We start from the raw sequence: 18,908 nt of genomic DNA, 5'->3' as shown, positions 1-18,908 counted from the left end.
GGCCTGCAAGTTCAGTTCCTGGTGTCCGTGGGCAGGGAGCAGAGCTGGAGGGCTCCGTGGCAGAGCCGGGCAGGGAGGTCCTGCTGTCCCTGCTGAATCTTGTGTTGTCCAGGCAGCGCTGGATGTCGGGTGCCCCCATACACCCCTGGTGACTTCACTGTGGACTGCAGAATTGGCGAGATGGATGCTGGGGTGCAAGGATAAACACAGCCTCGGGGGCTTCCTCCCAGACACTTGTGCTCTGGCCCCAAAGCATCTTTTCCCTGGTTGTCTTGTGTTGTTTGAGTGAAGATTAAACCAATGCTTCCTTGCAGTCCTTCGGGAGCTTGAACATGGCAGGGGGTTTGCACCAGGCAGCCTTTGCTGCTCCGTGGTGGCTGTCTGCATCTTTCCTCTCTTTTAAGATGAGGAAGCCTCTTTGTCTCATTGATGCGTAAACTACCGCAAGGCAAGGGCAGTGCAAATGCACGCCCTCCTTTATCCCACAGCCTTTATGTTTTGTTTAACTGCACGGGTATAATTATGCCATTATCGTTGGTCAGACTTTCTGGTGTAAACGTGCTCTGAGAATCCGAGAGCAAGGGGGATGGAGAGGAAGAGAGAAGCCAGAGTCAGGGAGAGGGAAGGCGGCTGCTGCTAAATTTAAGACTGTTCCTATGACACCTGGAGGCTGCTGTGCTGGTGTCAGTCCTGTTGGAACTGAGCAGGTAAACACTGAGCTCATTCTTGTAATGCTTTATCTTCCTGTTCAGTTTGTGGGACCCTTCTGTAGTGTTTGGGCCAGACACAGACCTGGGAGAGAGGCTGTGCTGAGATATTTCCTAGCTGGAGGCAGGATGCGCTGGAAAACTTTCTGGAGGGCTCAAATCTGACAGGTATCAGGAGGCTCTTCCAGGGAGTTGGGCTGTTCAGAGAAGCAGCCGGTGATCTGGTTGGTTCCCCAGAGTCATCTTAAATTGTCTGACCTTTCTTTCCGTATGTCTATATGAATCTTTTTTTTTTTTAAGCTCTAGGGCCCTTCTTTTTTTTAGTTCCTCTTCTCTGACTCAGGTGGGCTGACTGCACAAATGCTGCATGAGCCAGGAGGGATTTAAAAAAGTGCTCTCCCAAATCTTGGGGTGCAGCAGAGCCAAGACTCTGAGTTTTGCGGTGCAGAGCCCTGGCACACACTGTTCCTTGCTGGGACTTTGGTGCTAGTATGGGAGGCAGATAGAAAATCTCTGCAGAGTAACTGCACAGAGACGGTGGGGGGAGGCAATAGCATTTTCTGGCTTGCACTGCCTCTTCTGCATTCATTGCCTCAGAGGTAAATTATCAGTTTCTTCCTTAAATATTAACAGCTGCCAGGTAATGAATTCCCCCTCTCTGTTTTATAATGGCACTAAAATTGGGATTTGCCTTGGTTTTCTCTGTAATTATCCAGTGAGAGTGTGTGAGTGAGAGGGAGGCACGGCAGAGCTGGGCCTTGCAGGCTCTGCTGCAGGCAAGTGTCATGCCTGGGGGACTGAACCGCACAGCGCTGGTGTGTGGGGCTGGGGCTGCACAAGCAGTTATGTGAGGCTTACGGTTTTATGATCCTTCATTAAATTACTTTTTCTCATGCAGAGGGGTGGGTTTGGGAGGTAGGCTAGCATACACAGTTGGAGTAAAAGCCAGAATTAGCTGCCAGGCTCCTCAGCATCCCACGGAGGAGAAGCTGGTCCTGGGGCAAGGTGTGGTGGGAAGGGAGCAGCATCCCTGGCAGGGAGAGGTGAGGCAGGAGCCTCTCTGGGCAACCCTCTCCTCGCTGGGGGTGGCACCTGCATTTCGGACAACTCTGTGACTTGAGGTTTGGTTTTGTGAGAGACCAGCTGTCTTCAAGGAGCTGTGCACGGTTCCCTGCGCTTTGCACAACAGTCCATGTTGTGTTAGTGCAAGGCTTTTCCTCTGCCTTGCTTATCTGGGCGGCCAGAGGAGAATTCCTTAAAATTAGCCCTGCAGAGTCCAAAATGGAGTCCAGAGCCTCTGCCTTGGGCGCAGTGTAGCTGGCTGCCTGGATTGGTTTGAGAAACAGCGATCATCTCTTCTACCCACAGCTTTTGCTTATGAGAAGCGTACGGACACTGGCTGCTTTAACCACCCTTTGCAGCCGGGTCCAGGGGTGTCTCTGCTCAGAGCAATGGGCTTTTCAGCACCGAGGAGCCTCTCAGTTGATGCTATTTTCATTTTGGAAATATGACTGCTCTGCTATTAAGCCCCTGGAGGTGCACTGAATGGTTTTGACATTTCTTAATTTAAGCTGGAAAAAGGCCAGACTGTGATCTCTGGGTCACCTGTGAATATTTGACCCTCTTGAGTGCTGAAGCAGGACACTTGACCCCTACAAGATGTGCTGTGCAGCACAGGACAAGTGTTAACTACTCTCTCCCCTTTGTCCTACAGATGATATGGGGGACAAAAGCTAAGCAGAAAAGAGAACCTGTCACCACTTAAGAGGCAGATAACTCCCACGCGCTCTGTGGGGCAGGACTGATGTTGGCAGGGCAGATGGTATCTGTATGGGCCGCAGTGTGATCAGTAGCCTTTATCTGGGGCGGCGATGGGTTGAGGACTGCTTGCTCAGGGCTGGTCCCAGAGCTGCCCTTGCAGCGTCCTGCCCACATTTTCCTCCAAAGAGAAGCAAGGCAGAGGTATTGCTGCCTCTGTGCCTGTGTGTCAGCCCCTAGGCCTTGTCCTTGATGAGTTGCTTTAGTACTTAAGGTCCCAGAGATAAAGCTGAATTCCTTAGCTTCCTGTCTTCGGGATATTCTTGCTGCTTGGACACCCTTTTTCTGCTTTTTCCTCTCTAGGCCTGTCCCTTGTTTTTCCTCCTCCCAGACTGAGGTCAGGTTGTGAATCAAGGCTGTGCTGTGAAAAGGAGATAGGAGGCAGGATTTAACACAAGCCTGTGCTTGTGCATCAACCACAGGCAGAAAAAAGAAGGCACTGGCTGCCCCATGTACCCGATGGCTGTCTGAGCCCTTGGCTTTGCAGAAGTTACACCAAGGACCCCCAAGGTCTGGATGCTCTTTGGATCCCTTGGGCTGAGGATCAGGGGGATGTATGAAAGCATGTCTGAGACTCCATATTCCATCCATAACTGGCTAAGTGTGGAGTTTTGGAGCTAGAAGACTGTAAGAAAGAGCCTCTTACCAGAGGAATCTGCTCTAGGAAGGAGGTAAAAGCTGAACTGGTTGTCTGAGGTCCCCCAGCAGACTTTTGTTGGAGGTTGCAACAGAAGGGCTGCAGACAGGCTAGTCCGGTGGTCTAGGCTGGAGCTGACTAACGAAGCTACCAAAATACATTCTTCTTCTCTTGACTCACTGTAACTGAGTTTTCAGTTATTGGTACTTTGAAGCCATAATTGAGGTCTGCTTTCCTCCTTGCACAGCCTTTTCTCCCGGCAAATTGTCAGCCGTCAAGTGGTATGAGACAGTAAAAGAGATGTTACGCTCACCATTTCCTAGAAACTGTCACTTTAAAGAGAACAATACTAAAAAGAGGGATGAATTGAAGCCAGACCCAGAACAATAAAACTCCAAATGTTTGACTTCTCTCAAAGTCTGGAACTTTTCATTCATTTCTAGGGTCTCTGCCGTGCCTGGGGCATTTTGTACATTCACAGTTCCGGCCTCTCACATTTAATAAACTGCACATGCCAGAAGAGCTTAAAAAAAAATCATAGTCCAGGTTCTCTTTGGATGTAAATCAGCATAACTCGGCTTAAATCACTGGAGCTATGATGACACCAAATGACACAGGGATGTCTGGTGACTGGGGATTTTGTTTAATTTTTCTTGCACGACTCTCGCTCAGGCACATGCGAGTGCAAGAGGCAGCATGGCTGTGCCTGTGCTTCTGTGGGGTGCCAGCAGCGACCTGTATCCCTGCCAGCGCCGGGGGCTGAGCTCCCAGCCGTGGCTGGTGGGATCTGGCAGGTCAGGCAGCACCTGATGGACCAAGGCGGGGAAGGGAGCTGTGCGTGCTGGCGCCACGCTGTGTGCTTTTCCACTGCTTGGTGGGTCTGCGTAGATAATCTTTTCTGTACCAGTAACTTGTGTTTCTCTTTATACAGAGTATATTTAAAAACAGGGAAAGGCACCCTAATAATGGGGGGTTTGGGTTTCATTTAAGGACAGATCTGTAGCAGTGCAGGAGCCTGTATAATCAGACCAGTTTTGTCTGTACCTTATCTTTGATAGCGGCTGTTACCAGCTGCTGGACAGGGCTGTGGCGCTGGAGGCTCTCCCAGAAGACACAAACACAGCACAACCTTGGGGCAAGTTTGGCTTTTGTCTGTTATTGCCCAGCTTTGGGTGGGCCTGGATCACAGCCTGTGAGCAGCTTGTCCCGTGTGGTCACTTGGGCGTCCTGCCCAGAGGCCTTTGTTCATCACCAGCGCAGCTCCGTCCCCAGCGTTCGTTTGTGATCAGGCAGGAGAGTTCAGCGACGGGCAGTAACCTCCTCTGGTAGTAGGTTGTTCTCTAACCCACTGCTTATGGATAGACGTGGTCTCAATTCTCTCTTCTGGATTTAGGATAGCTGTGGGGTGAGCGGAGGTGTCGGGGTCTCTCTGGGCTGTCCTTGTGTCTGTGCTTGGAGTACGTGTGGGAAACTGAGGCTCCCGGGGAGCTGGCTGGGGCTCCACGGCTGTGGGAGTAAGGAGAAGGGCATGAATCCATAAATCAAAGGAGCCTGAAATGAGGAAGGTTCAAGTGCTGGTTCTTGGAGCTCTCATGATAAAAAGGCTCCCTCTGCCCCTGTATGAGTGTGAATGGAGCTGCTGGGGGTGTCAGGGTTAGGGGTGCAGGCAGACAGGAGAAGGTCTCCCTGCTTTCGGCAGTTGCTGCTGGCTGCCTGCTGGGCAGGGCACAACCTGCGTCCGGGGTTAATGTGGCAATCACGAGCCTCTGCTCACACCTCGCCTTCAGCCTGCCTCCACATTTCCCATTAGCAGTGCTATTTTTGGGCCTCCCAAAGCAATTAACACCAATTAATCTAAAAAAGCCTAAATAATGGTTTTTCAGAGCCCCCGGCTCCTGCCTGTTCCCCATGAGGCCCCAGAAGACTGCAGCCTGAGCCTGGCAGAGAGCTGAGCCCACTTAAGTGCTTCGTGTGCAGGGACTGCTGGGGAAGCTTCTTGGGCAGATGTGCAATTAGGGAAGGGCTCCGAACGATCCCATAGATCCAGGTTTTCCATCCTGGATCATGATGTCTGTGCCACAGCAAGAGTTGCAGTTACCCACAGGGCTCGTTATGCTGGAGGAGAGGGGGAACTGGCTTCTGCAGATCGGTGCAGCCCTCTCCTGAGAGCCAGCGAAGAGTGAGACCACTGAATGTGCTTGGGTGCGGGAGGTGCAACTCCCCTGGGATGTGCAGAAAAGTCCCTGGAGGACTTTTTGCCTGTATCTAAAGCCATGTGCATTCTCTGGGCACTGTCATGTGGAGGAAATCAGCCTCCCCATCTTGGCCTTCCCCAAATGGGGCGTAGTTTCATCTTGCCCTTTTAAATAGCATGTACCAGAGCAAGAGCTGCTTTTTGCTGATAAGGAGAAGCTGTTCCTGCATTTCATGTGATTTTTTTTGTCTTACCTGTTTAAGCTCTTCTGAGAAGGGCTGTGTCTGACCATCACTGAAAGGGTAAACCCACGGGTACCAGCCCCAGGATCCTCCCTGCCCCCAGCAGGGCCAGGATTTCATGTTTTGTGGGGTGCCTTGCGTAACAAGGCCTTGATCTTGAGCGCGGCCTTCAGGCATTACTGGAATATGAGTAAATAATAATTAAGATTTGGGCGTTTGCTGCAGCGAAGGGTGTTTATGTGAAGGGTAGATGTGCGTTATGGGTGCTAATGTAGATGGGTGTGTGCGGATCCACCGACTAACTTCACCCAATCATTGTCACCCCTGGTAAAGGTGCTGCATCTGTTCAGCAGCTTTTTAAAACAGCGCTGTGCTAAAAGCAAGTAGGTGTCTAAATAAAAGTACGTTTCAAGAAAGCAGCACAATTTTGGCAATCCATAGACAAGTAGGCTTTTTTGCAAAGCGTTTTCAAAGCAAATTGTCGCTAGGTTCCAATTTCAGAGGCTCCGAGCGCAGTATATTGTGGGGAGGAGGGCATATCTGCTGCTGGGGGAGCGTTGGATCGTTTCCATCGACGAAGAGGAGCGTGTCCTTCACTGGCAGCGGGCTTATAGGCACCTGTCTCCTCCATCACCTCCTACTCCTCGGTAGGGCTGGAAGTTGGGGAGGTGGTGGTGCGGTCTAGTGGATAGAGTAGGTGACTGGGAGTTGAGCACTATATATTAACCTTGGCTTCTGTGCTAATTAATCAAGAATATGGGTTATATCCTTTAAAGCAACGCAGTTATTTCGATTTAGCAAATTACTGCTGCTCAGCTGAGACTCAACAGCTGAGCGTGGTCCTAGTTCCACCCCCCTCCAACTGCAAAGTAAATCACTGCAACTAGTTTCAGCTCAAACATTGTGCTTTGCTGCCTGGGTGTGTTACAGCGTGCACAGCCAGGTACCGCAGCCCTGTGCGAGGGTGAGCAGTGGTTGTGCTCTGAGAACTTACTGTTTGCTGGCATCTGCGTGTAACCTGGATTGTTTCGAGCAAGTAGTTCAGGTTCACTCCCAGTGTTGGTATTTAAGGGATGCTCCAGGTTTCTAATGGGCCAAATTGGTCTCCAGAGCTTCCCATCTTCTTCCGTAGACTGGAGAGACTGACCTGGGAATACTGATGCTTTTAACTCGTCTCCTTGGTTAGTAATTTAAGCTTTAGGTGCTAAATCTAGGCTTGTGTGTTTCTATTAAATGGTGACAGGAAAACCCAGCCTGGCAGGGTAAATGCTGTCAAAACCTATGTGGAAAAGTTGCTACATTAACTACAGAGTATTGCTGTAGCTCTTTGAGGACTGTTTGAATACACTGACTAATACGTTGCCTCCCAAAAAGAAACCAGAAGCAATTTCCATGCCATGGATGCACTGGGCTCAGCAGCAAGGGCTGGCTACCTGACCTGTGCTTTCAGGGTAGGTGACGGTGTAGCAGGGGAAAAAGTGTAAATCCAGGTGGTTGCACAAAGTGGCCAAATCTGAGCATGGTGGCACTGGCTTTTGGGCAGTCGGATCGGCACTGCAAGTAGCAGAGGTGTCAGTAACACTTCAGCCAGACACCCACACAGGCACGCTATGCCCTGTCTCAAAATAAAATAAAAAATGGTATTGTCACCTGCTATTGATCCAAAGACAGGGATTTAAGCTGAGTGTGGCAGTAGGGCATGCTCCCAACAGGTCAGCCGTTACTGTATTAGGGAAGGAGGGAGCGTGGGTGAGTTATTTTGATTTTGTTTGAAACAATAAAACCCAAGTTATTTGAAATCTTAACAACAGAACCAGCTTTTAGCACTGGCGTTTATAGGGATGAGTGGGCGAGTTGTTTAAAGGAAAAAAAAAAAGTCTTTGAAAACAGTCCAAGTAAGGGTGATAATTTCATCCTACAAGGGAAGCGCCGTGTGCACGTCCTGTGTTTGAGCAGCGTGTGTCTGGTCTGCACCAGGGGCTGGGGCTGTGCTGTTTGCAAAACACGCTGAAGGGCCCGCGTGTGCCGAGGGCACACTCAGGCACACACTCGCAGCTCGCTGGCATGAGAGCTGGAGTCTGGAGTTGCAGGCGGTGTCTCTGCCGATCGTGGACGTCTCGCTCACTCCCCTTTGCTGCGTCCTAAACCCAGATGCAAAAAGTCGTTTCCTCTTGCTGTTCCAAGCACCGATCCCCTGCGCGTGGGCTCTGCTCCTGTGTTGTACCCATCTTCTCCATTTCACCCTCAATACCAGCTTCAAATACCCCGTTTCGTGGCTGTCCCACGTCAACTCAGCTCTTCACAGAAGGGGCAGAGTCTCAGTTCTGGTTATTCCCCTCTTACCCCTCTCCACCGAAGTATCCCCTTAGCTCAGCCCCCAGCGCTGCAGCAGCAGGGCGATGGCAGCCGCAGCGCAGACGCTCAGCTCACGCGAGCTGTGGCAGCGTCTGTGCCCCTGCACGCAGCCTGACAGCAGGCAGGTCGGCTGTGCCTGCCCCTTGCCCTTCCCTGCCCCTTGTTTCCCTCAGTTGCTATAGCATTTTTAAAAATTAAATCACAAACTAAATTGAAGTTTAGTGTGTGAGCTCCCCAAGGCAGCAGCTTAGTTTGAGGCCAATTCCCACTTGTCTTTCGCCTCCCATAGCCTGTGGCACCAGAACAAAATAGGTGCAGATTAATTGCCTTTTGCCCGCTCTGTCCTGATATTGGGATTTTGCAAGCTCCTGCGTGATGGAGAGTTGCCTCTTCTCCTGGCACATGACAGGTGGGGCTGCCCCACAGGACAGATCCTGGCTGCCATGACTGGTGCTCCGGGGGGTCCATCTTGCACATCTGCAGCATCCTCACCGTGGCAGTTCTGCCCGTGTCTTGTCAGCACAGGGTGTTTTATCACTTGTTGCTTCAGAGCTTGTGTTTGCCCCTGAGCACAGCCCGACCCCCTCCCCATCTGCCAGATCAGCCTCGTGGGCACCGATGGATTCGCAGTCCCCAACTGTGGCTGCCCCAGCCCTGCTGCTCTCCTTCTGGAGATGCTTTATGCCTCTGTGATCCTTGTCCTTTGGTCTGGGATCGTTTCACAGCCCCCTGGGGACAGGAGGGGTCGGGGGGCTGAGACCCGCCGTGCCCTGGGCGCAGCCTGGCTGTGGGCAGTGCCAGGTATTGAGCCAGGAGTCCTGATCTCAGGCCCCACACAGTTTCCATGTTTCTAATTACTGTGTGACTCCTGGAAATAAATTTACTGGTATGGAAAGGCACGGCCAGTCCCTAAAAACTGCGTTTGTTCAGGATAAAGAAATTTCCCACTTCTGCAATGAAAAATAAGAATAAAGTGTAAGAGGAGAGTGTGGACAGAGAGCCGAGAGTGCCAAGGGGGCTCTGTCCCCATTTTGCCACTGCCCTGCTAGGTGGCCTTTGGCAAACTGCTTCTCTTTCCAGCGACCCATTTCACTGTCAGAAATTCGCATTTCACATTTGCGTTTCATAAATGGGAGGTAAAAACAGCTCTTTGGCTGTTGCGTAGCGTTTCCATCTTCCTCTGTTTAAAACCTTGTTGCAATTAGAAATTTCCCCTTTGTTAAACAGTGGTACGTTTTAAATTAAGAGATGCTTATGGCTGAGCATCCTTGGCTCTTGCAATAGGACAAAAAAAATCACGTATCTAATAATATGAGGAGCAGGAGGACTATCGGGAGCTAAAAATGGTCCTTCAATATTTTGGTGCTTTAAATCTGAGTGATCATATTGTGTCTGTATGTGCACAGTGCATTTACTGTCGTGGTGCGTGTGCCTGTAGAGCTGAGTGTGTTTGCAGATGTAGTTTAGGAAAATTGATCCCAATCTATTTTTAAGGTAAAGTGTGTGTGGTGGGTAGGAGGTGAGGAGGTGGAAGGAAAGCTAAATATTCACATAGCTCCACTGTGTGTTTAAGAGCATCATCTAATAACACTGGGATCGTGGCAGTGAGGTGAGGGAGAGCCGAGCGCTTCGCTGGAGTCCACCCCCTCGTACAAGGGCACAGGAGTGACGCCGGGAGGAGCGTGGCGAGCTGGGCTGCTGCTTTAAGCTGCATCTCGCACCCAGCGGGTCATTGGTGCTGGCGACGTTCTGCACATGGCTGCGCGCTCCGCATAAATCTCTGCTCCGGCAGCCGGAGCGGAGCTGGGGAGAGCTCTCTCTGCCTGCTAGCGGGAGCTGAAGAGCATCAGAACGGCAGCCCCGCATCACCAGCCGCTGCCCTGTGAGGAGAGGGTCGTTCTTGGCCGTGGACATGTAAAAGCTGGAGCCGGGGGAAGAGCTGGCTGCTGAGGTCAGTAAGTAAAACTCATTTTTTGTTTGTGTTTCCCTTCTCTCTGAAATGAGAGGCTGGATTGGGAGTAAGAGAAGGAGGTAGATACAGAGATACAGCAGAGAGATTTACTCGGGCCGGGGCTTGGGTATTGCCTGTGTATGCTTGTTTGTTTTAAAGTTTGCAGGTAGCTTCAGTTTGAACTTTTTATTATTAATATTTTTGCAACTTTCTGGGAAATAGATGCGAGCTATGCACAGACTGCTCGAGCGCCTGCCGATGTCTCGCAGCAGAGCGTGGCGAGTGCAGTTGGTGGTTCTCTGTGCCTGGCCGTGGCTACTGGGGGAGGATGGGGTGTCTGCTGGGCAGCCCTGCCTTTCGGAGGGAACGTGGCAGCAGTGCTTAAGGATTGGCATTGAAAGGAACGTGCTGTCCTCAGCAAAGACTGGACGAGTTTAGCAGCTTTTCTGACTCTGAAGATGACGGTTTCATCAAGGAGCGGAGACTCTGGCCGAGGTGTTGGTGGCCGGGGACTGGGGGAGCCCCACTCCTGAGCCCAGAGATGATGCTCCAGATGTTTCACCTCCGGGTAAAACAGGCTGTGGGTTTTGGCCAGGGGTTTGCTTCCACTCCTCTCCTCCAGCCCCACCTTGCCTGCCAGATCTTTGCAAACCCCGCTCTGGTGCCTTTCACCAGGTGAAGCGATGAGGTGGGGAAGTTGGTTGTGCCTGCTGGACCTGCGAGGTGAGGGGGTTTAGGGTTGTGGCTGTGTCAGTGGTACTGGCTCCCATGGTGGGTTCCTCCGAGACGAGGTGTTGGGGTGATGCAGGATAAAGAAAAGCCGTGTGCGGGGGACTGGCAGGCAGCAGGATAAAGTGCTCCCAGCACTGGTGGACACCAGCACCACCCCAGCACCGCTCCTGCCTGGTGAGTTTGAGGTCGGCTGCCTTGGAAAGAGAGGAGGTAAGCAGTTGTGATGTACCTGGTTTATAGAGGGAGAGACAGATAAGGCATGGTACGCAGGCGTAGAAGCGTTGGGATGAATATTTGCCAGGCCCTGGGCAGATAAGTGCCTGTTAGAACAAGGCCTCTCTGCAGGTAAGAGCTTGGCCCTGGGGACCGATGGCTGGGTCCTGTCCCAACTCTGCCACCGCGTCACTGCGGGACTTGGTCAAGTCACTTCATATCCAGGTTGTCTCCTCCCTGAAATAAGGCAAGGAGGAGGAGGAATCATAGTGGACACGTTTAAATGCCAAGGCAGCGCGCTCTGAGGGAGTAACAGTGAAAACTGCTGCATTATTCCTGAACCTGCTGCCATCCTCACCTTATCCCTGACCTGGCCCAGATGTCTTTGAGCAGCAGCTCCTGAGCTGGACTCTCTGTGCCAGACCCGCCGGGGTCCATCTGCCGCTGAGCAGGTCCTGCCTGCAGGTAGGGCGGCGCCGTCCCCCTCAGAGGGCTGAGCGAAGCCGGCATGAGTGGTCCTTGAGCTCAACAGTTCCTACCCGCATCGGGGCAGGTCTGCAAGAAACTGAGCCTGGAGCAGAGGGCGGGAACCAAAGGCACCCCGAGGGGACTCCAGCTGTGAGAGAAGCTGATCTGACAGAGGAACAAGGTTTGGCCCTTTGGGTAACTCACGAGAGCATCTCCAGTTTGGTGGGCAAAGCTCCCTTCAAAGGGAACATTTCACCCATGAGTGGTACAGCAGGTGCTTTCGGCCTGTGGCAGCGGCAGGAGTCGCTGGGGGACGTGCTGTGGCTTTGCCATCACAGGAATCATCTGCTGTGGTCCTTGGGAACCTCTGAGCGACCCAGGCGCGTGTTGTTGCGTGGCCATGATCAGACAGGTTTTTGGTGGGGCTCAGCAGCGAATGCGGGGGGAGCTGGATCCCACCCCGGCTGCCGCCGCTTCCTGGGGAGCCCTCCAGCTCTGCCCGAGCTGGCCTCAACCCCTGCGAGGGCAGCAGGAAGCTCTGGGAGAAGCTGCCGTCGCCAGAGCCGTTGGGTTGAGGGCATTTCTAACACGGGTGCTGGCGCGCAGTGGTAGGTATGAGCTGCTCAGGTGCCGAAGCGAGAGTAGGGCCAGGGGGCTGCCAGGGAGTTGGAGCAGAAAGCCACGGCCCTGCTCCGACCAAGGACTTGCTGCTCCTGGCCCAGGATGTGTGTGTGGCCGGGCACAAGGACCTCCCGATCTGCCTGCCAGGGAGCACCGTGCCCTGCTCCACAGGGCCCTGGGGGACCTCAGGCATGGGAAGACCATGTAAAAATAGCACGGAAATAATTAAAATGTCCTCTGCCAGTCCCGGGATGGGGCTCGGGAGTGGGAGTGTGTCAGGGAAACTCTTTCTCTGCAGAGACCCCGGTGGGCAGCGGCGTCCAAGGGTGGAAACTCTGCGGGGTGTTTGTGGGCTGTGGCTTCATGAGGTGTTGGGGAGCTGGAAAGTGGTTTAGTTCTTGCAATTAGGGCTTCTATATTTGTTTAATGGCTTTCCTGAATCTGGGTAAAAATGGCCAAGGGGGTTTGGGCACAGGACTCTGTTCTTTGTTTTGCTTTGCCTGGGATCGCTTCAGCCTCGGCCTCGCCTGCGCATCCGGAGCAGCCAGTCTGAGGGATTTCCCCATGAGATGCTGCTCTGTGCCCTGCACTCCTGTGCTGGGGGGCAGAGCCAGGCAGCCCAGGACCTTCTCGGCCAGAGAATGTGATAGATTTTATTTAACATAGAGTTTATCACACTTGTGCTCCGCAAGGCAGCGACCTGCAGCCCGGCAGAGGCAGGAGCTTGGGGCAGCCCAAACACTGGGCTCCCCTGACCCGTCCTGAAGAGCCACCGGTCCCAGCCGAGCAGAGGGGCTCCCGGGGGGGGGCATGGCTGCAGGGAGAGGGGAGAGCAGCAGCAGGTTCCCTGTCCCTCCCCGCAGCTGCTCTTTGCTGCCTGTCCATTGCTTCAGCTGTGTTTTACACATCCTGGATCCAACCTGGCAGGTTAAACAGCCTGCTCATCCACCAGCAAATAAATGTATGCAAAAGCCTGGATGCCTTCCAGTGCGGGAGGCCTGTTTCAGGTGAGTCCTGCTCCCAGGCTGTCTGTAGCCAGGTTGCTCAGCTCTCCGATGAGCCGGCAGTGTCCAGGAGGAAATAGCACTTGCAGAAAATGGGAACACATGGGACCTCCGCCTGCCTGGGATCCCTGTCCTTCCCTGGAGCAGGAGCAGAGGCTCCACGCTTGTCCTTGTCCCTGTGTGAGGAGAGGCGTGTGCGTGTCTGTGCCCGTGCCAAGGGCGAGCATGTTTGCAGCCAAAGCTGCCCCAGGGGGGATCTCTGCAGTGCCAGCAGCCCCCAGGTCCCTCTGCCCAGTGCAAAGGGGGTTGGTTTGCCTCTTTGCCCGTGATGGAGTCTGGCTGACTGGAGGAAAATCGCAGTTGGCAGAATTTGGGCAGTTGCGGTGCTAGAGGCAGAGGATGGGGGGTGAGGCCAGGCAGGGACACCAGCTGTGGGGTTAGAGGTGGTCTTGGGGCTGGAAACCAAAGCTGCTGCCCAGGAACCATTTAGGGATCTGGGTCTTGGGCCCGTGGTGACTGGTTGTTGTGTGTCTGTGCTACGGCAGGACTGTTGCTCAGCCCCGTTAGGGGATGCCCTGGCTCTCGGGAAGCCTCCTGACCGACCTGGATGTGCCAAGCCCTGGGCGAGCACAGCTCGGTCACAGATGGTGGCCCCCAGGGTGCAATTGTGCATCCATCTGCCCTCTCTGCTCCTTCCTCGGGGCTAGGAGCAGACTGAGGGGAGGGAGCCAAGCGCTACTTGCCTTGTCATATTTGGGCATTTTAATTAGAGAAGTGCAGGCCTGGGGCAGCGCTGGAGGGAGCCTGGCGTCAGCGGGTGCTGCCACGGGTCCTGCAGCACCCCCAGTTCTGGGCTAGCGCAGCACGTGCAAGCCCTCACACTGGCCCGCAGGCACTGGCCTCCTGCCCCTCCGGGTGCCACTGTACCGGGAGGCACTGGGCACGTCGCCAGCCCTGTCCCACACTTCGCATGCACTGGCTGCTCTTCCTACTGATTCAGAGCGTCCTTTCCTCTCCCAGGCACGTTTTGAGCAGAGATCCTGACAGGTGAAATCGCAGGGTCCCTGGCAGGATGCACCCCGGGGGAATCTGGTCTCTGCTGGGGGGGAAGCCCCGAGCTGGGGGCTCTGACCAACGTGCTGCCCGGCTGCTCCCTGCAAGGCAAAACTTCTCCTGTGGACCTGCGATTGCTCTGATTTACTCTGTGAGGTTGCGGGGAAGCTAGAGGGAGGCTTGGTGTGAATGAGCCGGCTTCCTCCTCTAGCCCGAAATTTAGGTCACGCAAACCAACACAGCAGAGCTGTGATAGATGTAGTTCGTCCTTGGTTCAAGCCCAAGCAGGCTTTGATTTCCAAGGTGCAACTGTTGATGGTTCGGAGGGTCCGTCTGAGCCGCTGTTTCATTAGCGATTGGCACGTGGAAAGAGGTGAGAGGGGTTTTTCCCCTCCCCGATCAGCTCCCACATTGCTAATGTTCCTCTCTGGCCCGCTGCTAATTTTGACGCTGCCCTAAATAGAAGCTGAGTGCATCTCATCTGCTTCGCTTAGCATACAGGAAAATTGTTTTCCTTCATTTACTGAATCCAACTTGCTGCTTTAACCCTGTCAGCACAAGTCTCTCCCCATTGCAGACCTCCCTTGGAGGGCTTCAACCTGCCTCTGCCCCGGTGAGGAGCTCTCTGATGGGAACTGGGAACAGCACCGCACGTGGTAGGAGAGGGAGAGCTCCCGGGCCACCCCAGGTGGCCACCAGCAGAGCTGGGAGAGGGGCTTTGCTTCAGGAGCAGCCAAGGAGATCCCCTTCTCTTGCTGAAAGGTCTGGCGCTCTGGGCCGGCTCTCCCTGTGCTCTCTCTGGTGGGATGTGCTGCTCCCCAGGAGGCACCCAGTGCCCCTTCCCAGACTGGCCTTCCCCAGCCCCGTGCTGGAAAATAGCTCAGCACAGGCAGACGCAGTTGTAGGAGTTTTGGGTTGGTTTCTGTTGTATCTTTTCCAGCAGCTGGTGGGACCAGCTCAGCACACAGGGACCCTTCCTGAGCCTGGCAGATGCCCCTGTTATCACTGTCTAATTTTATATCCCATTCTGAGTGGCTCCTCGGAAAGATCTGCTGTTCCTGCTCCAGAGCAGGACTCTGGGTTTGCCCTCCCAGCACAGGGCACGTGGCCTCTCTCCGTGCTGGAACTGGACACAGCACAGCGTGTTCAAAAGGCTGCCGTGAACGTGAACCCTTCTGCGGCACGACTTAAATATATCGCTGTCTAGTGCAAGGTGCTTATTTGGGGCTCTTGTGCAAGAACTGTTTTCCTGAAAAACTTATAATTTTGTGGCATTTGCAGCTCGGTGACTGTTACAACAGGCGGTGTGCTGTGGACACGGCAGCACCAAAAGGAGGCATTGGGGGTGCAAGGGGCAGCGGCCTGCAAAGGTTAAATTTAGCTGGTTAGAAAGGACGGCTGAGTGCAGGATGCCTGAGCTGGAGCTGAGCCTTAGCTGGGCACACAACAGCACTTCAGCCAGGGCGTCCACATGCTTCCCTCTCGTCCCTCACACTCCTGACTGCGGTCTCTCTCTGAGCCCACCCCTTTGCCAGCCCAGCAGCTCCTCTTCCCCACAGAGCAGCGTTGGGGTGGGTGCTGGCCCCTTTCCTCCCCTTTCCCTTTCAGCTTCCAGTTTGTTCTGACCGCTCAAGGCTCTGGGCAGCCACAGAGGCTGCTCTGGGCAAGGCTCGTCTGCTCTCTGGCAGGAGCCCGGCTCCGGTTTGGGCTGCAGAAGTGCCCAGAGCCTCTGGGGTCAGCCACAGCACGAGTGAGCTGCTGGAGGGGCCGCAGCTCACCAGGGATGCCCCAGTCTCACAGAGCACAAGTTGCAGAGCAGCTCTTCACAGGGGTGCCTGTGGTACAGGGGACCTTCTGTGGTCCCGTCTAGGAGGGTGGTGTTAGATTGTCCACAAGAAAAAAAGGGAGAGGTTATTGAGAGCCAGGAGACAGAGGGACCAATTCACAGTGACCCCCGGCAGGCTCCAGGCTGCGGTTCTTGGCAAACGGCGGGCACAGCCGGGAGCCGGCCTCTGAACGGAGCAGGAGGGGGCCCGACGCGTCGCTGAGGCCACGCCAGATGGAGCGACGGGACACGGGGAGTTGTTTGGGGCATTCTGACTCTCTTCTGTATTTTATTGTCTTTTCAGAAAATCAACCGGACCCCTTCGGATGAGGAATGCTTCTTTGACCTGTTGAGCAAGTTCCAGAGCAACCGGATGGATGATCAGCGCTGCCCGTTGGAAGAATGCCCATCGGAGGCTGCAGAGGCAGCTGCCACACCGGTCCCTGCCCTGGAAGAACGGATATGTAAGCACCGATGCGTTTATAAGTTGCTATTCCTGTGGGAGCGATGCTGCTCCCGTGCTGCGGCCAGCTGTCGTGGTTTTACGATGAATCTTGTGATGTTTTCCCCAAGCTTCAGCTCTCTGAACTTAGCAGTGCTTTGGCAATCTCCATCGTTATTTAAGGAAGAAAGAAACATTCTTATGTTAATGGTTGCTGAGGGAAGGGCTGGAGAATATGAACTAAGGCTTGGAGAGTAAACCAGCATGAGAAATGTAAAATATACTTGGACTTTTTCAGTACAGATCTTCTTTTGAAGGTCTGTACTTTTGAGGCTGGCACGAGGACTTCTGCCTCTGCCAGCATCTCCAGGAGGAAGATGTTGATGGGCATTACTGGGAGACCTTGTAAGAGCCTGGGGGGCTGGGGCGGGCTTTCACAGGCAGGTTAAAGTATCACCAGTTCTTCTCATAGCGTTGCCATGGAGGAAAAACTTCTGGATTTTGTATGATTCTTGGATGCTGTGGTGATAGGTGCTGTGTAAGAACGGAGGAGCCAGGAGGATGGATAAACAGTAGGAAGCTCCAACAGGCAGACAGCTAGCTCACCCATAGGAAGAACAGGGATAAATTGAGGAAGCTGTCTGACAAATAGATGGGACAGGAAAGGCAAGTTTAGGTCTGTGTTTGCACTTCAGTTTTGTGTCTTTTTTTATGATACAGTGTTGAGGTCCTTTGTTTAAACCAAGCTGGAGAGAAGCACTAAAATGTGCAGGTCACACTTGGCACACTTCACACCGTCGCAAAGGGCTCAAAACCCTTCATTTGAACTGATGGATTTGTTTATTGGTTTTCGAAATGGACGTGAAGTACAAACTGGAGAGAAGGAGACCCGCGACATCCCTCCGAGCACGGCAAGAGCCGCAGCACGAGACTGCTGGGAGAGGCGGCGGGTGCCAGGAGCAGGGGCTGAAGCGGCAGCGAGAGCAGGGCGGTGCGGGGAGGGGGGGTCAGTCTGCGGCAGAAGGCAGGTTGGCTGTGAGGTGAGCAGGTTTTTACCTTCTAAAAATAGGGTGGAAATGAGCATCACTTTTTCAAGATCCACATTTCTGATACAGAAGTGCGTTTGGCTGCAACAGCTGTGTAATTTAGGAGACTGAGTTTAAAATACGAAGCTTTATAAAGAATGTACAAGTAGGCACACGTTCTGTTCAGCTCTCGTTTGTCTCTGAGCCTTTTGGACATGTTATTTTCAAGGTTTCTTTGTGAGCTGCAGGGGAAGAAACTCGTCTTTGCGTCAGCACTGAGATTTTTATGCATTTCTGCAACTCCATGAGCTGGGGCTCTAAAAAGAGTGCTTTATGCTCACTGGGACGGTAACACCCATCGAGCCGCGTTTCTTACAGTTTTCTTTTGCTTGTCCCTGTCCCGAGCGCAGCGTCTGTTGTTCAGGAGCCTTTCACTGCCCAGCAGCTGCCGGGAGCCAACAGGCTCTTTCCATTGAGCGCCGCCCGAGGGGCGTTTCCAGGGCTGGGGGGGCTGCCTCGCTCGCTTTGCCGAGGTTCTGGCATCGTTCCTGGGCTGTGTTGGAAAATCCTCCCTTTGTCCCGTGGTTGCTGTGCCTGGCGCGAGCCCCTCGGCGGTGCCAGCGGGTGGGCCAAGGCTGCGCTCCGGCGGCGCGGGGCCCAACAGATCCTCCAGCACGCCGTGGCTAGAACACACCGGGCGTGTTGGGAGCCTGGATGGGGGGATACTGCCCCCCTAGGGCTTACAGAGCGTAAATTATATGTACAGGTTCTGGACTGGGACCCCCTGACTCCAGCTCAGGCTGATGCAGCTCCACGCAATGAGAACCAGACCCCACGAGTTTTTTCCTCACGCCCGCGGTGACGCAGGTCCTGCAGCTTGTGATGGGGCTCACAGCTCTTGAGCTGGCCTAAAAAGGTCGGGCTTCCAGGGGCCTGGGAAGGGTTTGCTGCCAGGTGAGCGGCTTAGCCAGGCCTGGGCTGTGCCGGTTGCCTGCCTGTCCTCCAGGGAGAAGCGGTACTGCCTGTCCCCGAGCACACAAGCGCTCTGAACTCCACACTCACCTGCAGTTGCCAGTGGCTGTGCCCTGGCGAGGTGCGGGTTGGCCCCTGGCAGCGCGGCCTCTTGGCGTGAGGCAGAAACCTGAGTGGAAGCAGCAGCAATCGCTCGCCTGCAGCGCTTAATGTCGGGGCACTGGATCTTCCGGGCTGAGATGGCATCTTCGGTGTCCTGCCGGAGTGCGGGAAAGAGCCTGGAGCCCCTCGTGGGAGGTTCCAGTTCCAGCAGCACCAGACGTGTACGTGAGGTTCTGCTCTTTCCCCGTCGAGGCCTGCGCTCTCGTGCGTGGCAGGTTTGCTGTGGGAGGCCTGCTCTGGAGCGTGCCGTGCCGTTTTTACAGCCCAGCCCCATAAATCGGCCGTGTTTGTTCGTTCATTGGCCAGGGAGCATGCTGGAGGCAGCACAGCCCTGGGGAGTGGAAACTGCGGCTCTGCTGAACCGGAGCTTTTCCGCTTCCCCCGGGGAAGGGCAGGGCAGAGGGTCCTGCTGAGGGGAGCTGGGGGCAGGTCCTGCTCACCCTTCCTGTGGGGCAGCTGCGGGGACGCAGCCCGAGGCCTTTTTGGG

General features: G+C 54.2%; 1 protein-coding gene across 6 annotated transcripts in view; it reads left to right on the top strand.

The window, feature by feature from the left end:
* Positions 1–18,908, top strand: part of GPSM1 (G protein signaling modulator 1) — an 82,229-nt gene that overhangs the window by 60,183 nt on the left and 3,138 nt on the right. For 3 of the 6 annotated variants that reach the window (XM_074891633.1, XM_074891634.1, XM_074891632.1), the window contains exon 12: positions 16,125–16,284. In XM_074891633.1, coding sequence (XP_074747734.1) covers positions 16,125–16,284 — 160 coding nt within the window. Of the gene's footprint in view, positions 1–9,594; positions 9,905–11,192; positions 11,315–11,405; positions 11,499–16,124; positions 16,285–18,908 lie in introns of those variants that run through there. The other 3 variants (XM_074891635.1, XM_074891636.1, XM_074891637.1) reach the window with 3 other exon arrangements.

Source organism: Strix uralensis, chromosome 21, assembly GCF_047716275.1.
Source record: "Strix uralensis isolate ZFMK-TIS-50842 chromosome 21, bStrUra1, whole genome shotgun sequence".
Taxonomy (NCBI): Eukaryota; Metazoa; Chordata; class Aves; order Strigiformes; family Strigidae; genus Strix; species Strix uralensis.
Note: the sequence above shows the minus strand (reverse complement) of the source record. Positions and strands in the feature narration are given on the sequence as shown.